We start from the raw sequence: 8,713 nt of genomic DNA, 5'->3' as shown, positions 1-8,713 counted from the left end.
CCCCTTACTATTTTCTTTTATTTCTCTATACCTCTGTTCCCTCTTTTTTCTCTCAAGAACTCTATTGTATAAGTAATATATATATATATATTTAAAAAAATATATATATATATGCAATTTAGCGGATGTTTTTATCCAAAGCAACTTAGTCATGCGTGCATACATGTTTTGTATTGGTGGGAATTGAACCCACAACCCTTGGCCTCTGTCTTCTCTCTATGTGTTCATGTAAATCTCTTTCTCTGTCTGTATGTCCCTAACAGGATGACCCCATCGGTAACCTCAACACTGCCTTCGAGGTGGCTGAGAAGTACCTGGACATCCCCAAGATGCTCGACGCTGAAGGTGAGTCAATATCTTTTTTTTCAATCAGGATTTCTGTAAAACCAGGCAATTTTACAACCCTACCGTTCGTCTCTGACGACTCTCTCCAGTGATTTCACTGGGGTTGTATTGTCCCTGAGCTCTCCTCCCTGGTCTCTCCCTCAGACATTGTGAACACCCCCAAGCCTGATGAGAAGGCCATCATGACCTACGTGTCCTGCTTCTACCACGCCTTCGCTGGCGCCGAGCAGGTAACTCACTGCCTCTGCTCCACACTGCCGCAAAAACATTGAATACAATGCAATGGAAAACAATACAAATCGGCCATCTTTCTAAGGTCCACTGTCTCTGTCTTAACGTTTGTTGTTAATATCTCTCTCTCTCTCTCACTTTTGTTTTCTCTCTCCCCTCCCTCCTCTCTTTCTCTCTCTCCCTCCCCCTCTCTCTTACTCACCCAGGCTGAGACAGCAGCTAACAGGATCTGTAAAGTGCTGGCTGTGAACCAGGAGAATGAGAAACTCATGGAGGAGTATGAGAAGCTGGCCAGTGAGGTGAGTGTGAAAGGGATATCATACTAGGCTGCTAACTGTTCCTGTAGACTGTTCCTGTAGACTTCTAGTCATTGCGCTAATGCAATGATGTATTATGAGAGGTTATATACTGTATGGGACAGTTTCCTGGACACAGATTAAACCTTGTCCTGGACCAAAAAGCTATTTCAATGGAGATTCTCCATTGAGCATGCTTTTTGTGTTTGGGAAACTGGCCCTGAATGGGACCTGTGTGTTTTTTAATTGAAGTAACCACCCAGCCAACTCTTCTCCCCCTGACCTCTAACCCCTGACCTCTTACCTCTCCCTAGTTGCTAGAGTGGATCCGCAAGACCATCCCGTGGCTGGAGAACCGCATGGCGGAGCAGCAGATGAAGGCCATGCAGCAGAAGCTGGAGGACTTCAGGGACTACCGCCGCATCCACAAGCCTCCCCGCGTCCAGGAGAAGTGTCAGCTGGAGATCAACTTCAACACCCTGCAAACCAAGCTGAGGCTGAGCAACCGGCCCGCCTTCATGCCCTCTGAGGGAAAGATGGTCTCGGTAGGTGACGTCACACACACCCCGTCTCAGGGAGTGACACTGTCCTGGCAGCCCTCTCGACTTCATACCCCAGGTCCTTCATTAAAACCACAGCTAATTTACTGTGGTGTGGTTCAAAAGAGTTTTGAGAATAACCCCCTGGATATCTGACTGTTCCACCAACATTACAAGACCCAGTATAGTCAACCAACTAACTGACATCCATCTATAATACTACCCATGTTATACCCCATCTTCGTCTCTCTCCTCCCCCAGGACATAGCCAATGCATGGAAGGGTCTGGAGCAGGTGGAGAAGGGATACGAGGAGTGGCTTCTTACTGAGATCAGACGTCTGGAGAGACTGGACCACCTGGCTGAGAAGTTCAAGCAGAAGTGTTCCCTGCACCAGTCCTGGACCTCAGGTAATAACAGAGCGAGTGAGAGAGGGAGGGGAGGTGAGAGGGGTGTGTAGAGCAAGAGGGGAGGAAGGGCAGGTGGGGGGTAGAGAGAGAGGCGCGGTAAAGGGGATATCAATTTTGAATTGTAAAATCCACTTTGAGTCAAGCCCCTACAGTACATCAACTTTCAACCCTCAGACGTCATGCGCCACAGCGCTCACTGGTGGATGGGGATGGAGAGGTAGAACGGAGAGGAGAGGTAAAGGAGTTGGAGAGAGAACGGAGAGGAGAGGTAAAGGGGATAGAGAGAACGGAGAGGTATAGGGGATAGAGAGAACGGAGAGGTATAGGGGATAGCGGGATAGAACCAAGAGGAGAGGTAAAGGGGATAGAGAGATAGAACCGAGAGGAGTGGTAAAGGGGATAGAGAGAACGGAGAGGTATAAGGGATAGCGGGATAGAACCGAGAGGAAAGGTAAAGGGGATAGAGAGATAGAATGGAGAGGTAAAGGGGTTTCGAGAGGTAAAGGGGTAAGGGAGGTAGAGAGCGAGAGGTAGAGAGCGATAACGACTTAACTGTGTCTCTCCCCAGGTAAAGAAGAGCTGCTGTCCATGAAGGACTATGAGTCGGCCTCTCTGATGGAGATCAGGGCTCTGATGAGGAAACACGAGGCCTTTGAGTCTGACCTGGCCGCTCACCAGGACCGAGTGGAGCAGATCGCCGCTATCGCCCAGGAGCTCAAGTAAGCAGGGACGGAGGGAGGGATGGTGAGAGGGAGGTGTGGAGGACCGGTGGGAGGAGGGAGTGGCGGTAGAAAGGATAAACGTAGTGAAGTTGTAGAAAAAAAGGGATTGACGTACAGTGTGTACTTGGAGACGTGATACTGATCAGTGTGTTTGCCCGTTTCTCTCTCAGTGAGCTGGACTACCATGACGCGTCCTCTGTGAACGCCCGCTGCCAGGGCATCTGTGACCAGTGGGACAACCTGGGTACGCTGACCCAGAAGAGGAGGGACTCCCTGGAGGTACTGAACCACACACGTACAACAGACACCGTAATATAATCATATTGTATACGCCGCTTAAGCGGACGCTTTTGGTTGGAGAATGTGATCCCTGCAGGAACTGAGCACACGGCCGCTTACCAACTGAGCCACCATGAGCCAGGAGATGTTCCAGGTTACCTGTCTCAGGAAAAACTCCTGTCCCTTCCAATAACACCTAGTGGTGGTCACATCAAGCCATTACATGTGCTACTGTGACTACTTAGCAGGGATGGCTTTCTGTATATGGATGTTACATCTTGTCCTGGTCTTTCCTAGCGCGTGGAGAAACTGTGGGAGACCATTGACCAGCTGTACCTGGAGTTCGCCAAGAGGGCGGCGCCCTTCAACAACTGGATGGACGGAGCCATGGAGGATCTGCAGGACATGTTTATCGTCCACAGCACCGAGGAGATCCATGTACGTGTGTGTGTGTGTGTGTGAGCGCGTGTGTGTGTGTGTGTACAATACGTAACATTAACGGTCGGATGGACTCTCGTTTCTCTCTGCATTCCCTCGCTCTCTCTCGTTATTTCCCATATCACTCCATTCTCACTCCTTATCCCCCCCCCCTCTTCTCGTTATGTGACACACACCACACCCTTTGATCATCTCTATCTCTCGCTCCTTCCCACTGTATCCCTCCATTCTCACTCCTCCTCTCCTCTCCAGTCTCTGATTACAGCCCATGACCAATTCAAGGCCACCCTACCAGAGGCTGATAAGGAACGCATGGCCACCATGGGCATCCAGAGCGAGATTGTGAAGATCGCTCAGACTTACGGCATCAAGCTGTCAGGAGTCAACCCCTACACCAACCTCTCCCCCCAGGATATCACTAACAAGTGGGAGGCGGTGAGTACAACACATTCTGGGAAGCCAACAAAGAAGCTGAAATGGTTTTCTATTTTTAATTGTACTTCCTTCCCTGGCTAGGTTTCTACACTCTAGATTGTAGTCAAGAGACACTTGTCCTGTGACAGTCATTGTTTCTGTAGTGTGTATTTTTTCTCACACTCTGCGGCTGTAAGTTGCTTCATGTTTTAGGGTCACACCTTAGAGCAGGGCTTTCCGACCCTGTTCCCGGAGAGCTCCTTGTACCCTCATGGAAAGGTTTTCGCTCCAACCCAAGTTGTAACTGACTTCACTGAGACGATGCTGAAATAATCCATCTACGGGCAAGTCGGTGACCCGTTTTTCATTTGGGCCGAAATCAAAATGAAAGAAAAGTTATCTTGCAAATTCAGCAGGCTTGTGGTGTGAAATGGGCTTTTTTAGAAGTGCCGTTTTTAGTTGACTACCTATTGTTAATGTCGTCTTTGGTGCGGTTTGGTGTGTTTATCAATGAACAAGCCCCGTTTTATCCCTCTGCTGTTGATATAATAAGTCATACAAAAGTTTTACGCCGCGTGAGGTTTCAAATGCATTCTACCATTACGAAATGTGTAACCTGATCGGTATTTTGACATTACAGTTTTTGAACACACAAAATTACATTTCGTGAATCAAATATTTCATCAGTCGCCTTCCTCAAACGAAGGGGATGATGATGCAATCTTTGCGAGAGGGGGGTTTGCTTTAATTGGTCCTCAACTCACGACTCCGACATAGCTCTGAGTTAGTGTGCCCCGGAGCAGATTAGTTCCGAAGGATTCGTCGACATAGAAATGTACCTGGCTTAAAAGGTGAGCCACTTTCGTGGTACCGGTTATCTGAGTTTGAACTCAAGGTTGACCAAAGTTACCTCACGAACTCCTCAAATTCGGTACGTAGTATAGGGCTCTGCTCTCGAGTCACAGAGTAACGCAACGCCATCTCTACCAAGTGTGTTGACGACCAATGTCCCTGTCTCCCTCCGTAGGTGAAGCACCTTGTTCCTCTCAGGGACCAGATGCTGCAGGAGGAGGTGGCCAGGCAGCAGGCTAACGAGAGGCTGAGGCGCCAGTTCGCTGCCCAGGCCAACATCATCGGACCCTGGATCCAGACCAAGATGGAGGTACAGTTACTTCAGCTAGAGCAGTGGTCACCAACCTTTTTCTGAGTTGAGATCACTTTCTGAGTCGAAATGGAAGCGGAGATCTACCGCTCGGATTTAAAAAAAACAACAACAACAAAAGCATGAATTAAAAAACGTAAGCATATGCAACATTAACCAATTAAAAACAGTTCTGTAGCAATGAGGTTTGTGCAGTAGGTTATAGACCCAATACATTATCACTGCAGATTGGCTATGCTGGAATTACCCTGCCAATGTTGTTCTTCTCAGACCATTTTGAAATATAACTTGTATTACTGTTGAGGCACAGCTAATTGAGGATAATAATATATATATATATATATATATTTTTTTACTGGACTCATCTGTCCCTCCGCTGAGAAGAGGGGACACAGTCTTCCAGCTGATGGCAAAACTCAAGTCGCACTGCATTATTTCTGCCTCGTGCGCCAATTCATGTTGTTACTCCTATTGACCAGAGAAAGTGAAATATTCCTCGATATTAGAAAAGACAAAAGCCACTAATGACAACAACGCAAGCTTAGCGGAACACTTTGCTGTACTCATTTGTTGCAGCTGCAGTACTGGTTGTAGCGTGGGTGGAAGTAGGGAGAATGTGCATTTTATGGCTTCTGGAAGTGTTGAACAAACTCTCGACAGTGCCTAATAACATGAAGTTATTCATAAAAGCAGCATCTCTTTGCTGTATTCATTGAGTCGCTCTAGTCATGGTTTTAAACGTTTTTAAATCTCACGGTGTCAACTGTATTGTGCATTCGAGACTTCTTTTTACAGTCCATGGCTCGAGGAAACTGTGCAGACATGGTGATCTGAGTTTTCTGACTGGCCAGAGGTAGGCCTATAGGTGCACTTGATTTGATCTCTGGGCCTGCCGGGTAGGCGGAGTTCTACCTTCCGATACATAACATTTTTCAAAATGGGAACACTTTTTCTTCCCGGTGCTAGGGCTGCTGAATGAAGTGCAACAACAGACAACTGACAACAGCACGAAACAAATAAAATAAGGAATGCAAGGCTTTATCGTTGCGTTCGACCGGTTGGTGACCACTGAGCTAGAGCTACACGGTCCTACGAGTTTGAAATCCTCTTTTATGAAATCCTCATTCCACTCATTGTACTCTCATGTCATTATGCCATGTTTGGTATGGCGAGAAGTGAAATGTTAGCACAAACAGACTGGTACCCAGGCTAAGCAGCGACAGGGTCTCCGAACCCCAAACACGCAGAGGTTCGCAACATCTACTGTGCCTACACTTATGGGTCAGAGTAGGAGCGCTGATCTAGGATCACTTTTGCCTTTTAGATTATAATTAATGGACCTAATCCTAGATTCTATATCTGATCCTAGATCAGCACTCTTTGACGCTTTATGAATACGGAAGCCTGAACTGTCATCCATTCACACTTCTCAGTTCTCACTACCTCCTTTTTCTCCACCCCCTCTCTCCCCCTCTACAGGAGATTGGTCATGTGTCTGTGGACATCGCCGGTTCTCTAGAGGAACAGATGAACAATCTCAAGCAGTATGAACAAAACATTATCAACTACAAGTGTAACATCGACAAACTGGAGGGAGACCACCAGCTCAGCCAGGAGTCCCTCATCTTTGACAACAAACACACCAACTACACCATGGAGGTAATACAACTCACAACTGGACAACACACAACTACAAAAAACACAACTGCACAACACACTACACAACAAACACACAACTACACCATGGAAGTAAAGTATCTTATATCCTAGACCTAGGTTAAATATCATATACTCCCCTATTTGGACAGTGAAGCTAAAACGTTTAATTTGGCTCTATACTCCAACATATTGGATTTGAGATCAAATGTTTTATATGAGGCGACAGTACAGAATCACCTTTTAATTTTGGGATTTCATACATATCAGTTTTACCGTTTAGAAGTTAGTGCACTTTATGTATCTAGTTCCCCTTTTGAATGTGTCATAAGGTGTCACTTATAGTGCATTAAAGTAGTCAAAAGTTTAGTATTTGGTCCCAAATTCCGAGCACGCAATTATTACGTCAAGCTTGTGACTCTCCGCTCCCTCGTTCCCTCTCTCCCTCTGCAGCATATCCGTGTGGGCTGGGAGCAGCTGCTGACCACCATCGCCCGCACCATCAACGAGGTGGAGAACCAGATTCTGACCCGCGATGCCAAGGGTATCAGCCAGGAGCAGCTCAACGAGTTCCGAGCCTCCTTCAATCACTTCGACAGGGTAAAGAAATATATATATATAATATATTATTGTACTTGCATTTCTTCCACTTGTCTTTTTACTTCCTGGCTCAGATTTGACAGAAAGCGACTATTTTGAAGAAGGTTTTACTTGCAATGACAGTGATATGTGATGATTTGTTACCTACCATAGTTGAATACACTGACTGTAAGTGTGAATTTGGAATCGTCAGTGATTTCTTGCCATCGTAGTTGATCCTCCACACGGAGGGACAGTGTCTCTAGGGTGTCACCTTCACATAATCGTTGGACATTGCGTCACTGCATCGTTCATTGATCACATGTCCAATCATAAAAACTGATGCTTGTGTTCTCCCTCTCTCTTTTGCAGAAGAGAAACGGCATGATGGACCCCGACGACTTCCGTGCCTGTCTCATCTCCATGGGTTACGATCTGGTGAGTAGCCTAGCTACCAACAGGAAGTGACCTCACCTTCATTTCTTCTCAGTCCCTTTATTGAAAATGACGGCGTTCTTTCTGGTTGTATACGGTTATAGTATGAATGGCATCCGTTTTTATACTAAAGGTTTCAAAACATGTTCTCCTCAACAATGATATGAAAATAACCTACTCTAACGTGTTGTCCAATAGGGTGAGATGTTCTAATCTATTGTAACATGTTGTCCAATAGGGTGAGGTGTTCTAATCTACTGTAACATGTTGTCCAATAGGGTGAGGTGTTCTAATCTACTGTAACATGTTGTCCAATAGGGTGAGGTGTTCTAATCTACTGTAACATGTTGTCCAATAGGGTGAGGTGTTCTAATCTACTGTAACATGTTGTCCAATAGGGTGAGGTGGAGTTTGCCCGCATCATGACCTTGGTGGATTCAAACAACACAGGCGTGGTCACCTTCCAGGCCTTCATCGACTTCATGACCCGTGAGACGGCCGAGACAGACACCGCTGACCAGGTCATGGCTTCCTTTAAGATCCTGGCCTCCGACAAGGTGAGCTAGAACATATTAATATGGCCAGATCTCCCTTGAAAAATAGGTATTTTCACATCTGTGGGACAACCTGGTAAATACAATTAAATAAATACATAGAAATGAAATAAATATATACCTCCTCTCTCCCAGGCCTACATCACGGTTGATGAGCTGCGCAGAGAGCTGCCCGCAGAGCAGGCTGAGTACTGCATCAGCCGCATGACCAGGTACACAGAATTACAAAGGTCAAATAGGGGGTGCTTATATTTGTCCTGTGTCACACGTGTACAACTGTGTAACCTATACAAGTGTGTGGCTATGACACAGGCCACTTTAGTAATATAATGTATCTCTAAGACCAGGGACACAGGCCCCTCTAGTAATATAATGTATCTCTATGACCAGGTACATTAGACCGCTCTAATAAACATAATGTATCTCTATGACCAGGTACATTAGACCTCTCTAGTAATATAATGTATCTCTATGACCAGGTACATTAGACCGCTCTAATAACATAATGCATCTCTATGACCAGGTACATTAGACCTCTCTAGTAATATAATGTATCTCTGTGACCAGGTACATTAGACCTCTCTAGTAATATAATGTATCTCTATGACCAGGTACATTAGACCTCTCTAGTAATATAATGTATCTCTGTGACCA

At 46.0% G+C, this 8,713-nt stretch overlaps 1 protein-coding gene across 1 annotated transcript in view; it reads left to right on the top strand.

The window, feature by feature from the left end:
• LOC112214860 (alpha-actinin-3) overlaps positions 1–8,271 on the top strand; it is a gene marked incomplete at its 3' end in the record, with an annotated part of 32,664 nt that extends 24,393 nt beyond the window's left edge. Inside the window, 15 exon segments of the mRNA XM_042327126.1 lie at positions 264–345; positions 490–575; positions 783–875; positions 1,187–1,417; positions 1,673–1,820; positions 2,389–2,539; positions 2,713–2,821; positions 3,119–3,259; positions 3,512–3,694; positions 4,701–4,835; positions 6,315–6,494; positions 6,945–7,091; positions 7,443–7,508; positions 7,904–8,062; positions 8,195–8,271. Coding sequence (XP_042183060.1) covers positions 264–345; positions 490–575; positions 783–875; positions 1,187–1,417; positions 1,673–1,820; positions 2,389–2,539; positions 2,713–2,821; positions 3,119–3,259; positions 3,512–3,694; positions 4,701–4,835; positions 6,315–6,494; positions 6,945–7,091; positions 7,443–7,508; positions 7,904–8,062; positions 8,195–8,271 — 1,988 coding nt within the window.
• Between the last annotated feature and the right edge of the window lie 442 nt (positions 8,272–8,713).

This window comes from Oncorhynchus tshawytscha, linkage group LG09 (genome assembly GCF_018296145.1).
Source record: "Oncorhynchus tshawytscha isolate Ot180627B linkage group LG09, Otsh_v2.0, whole genome shotgun sequence".
Taxonomy (NCBI): domain Eukaryota; kingdom Metazoa; phylum Chordata; class Actinopteri; order Salmoniformes; family Salmonidae; genus Oncorhynchus; species Oncorhynchus tshawytscha.
Note: the sequence above shows the minus strand (reverse complement) of the source record. Positions and strands in the feature narration are given on the sequence as shown.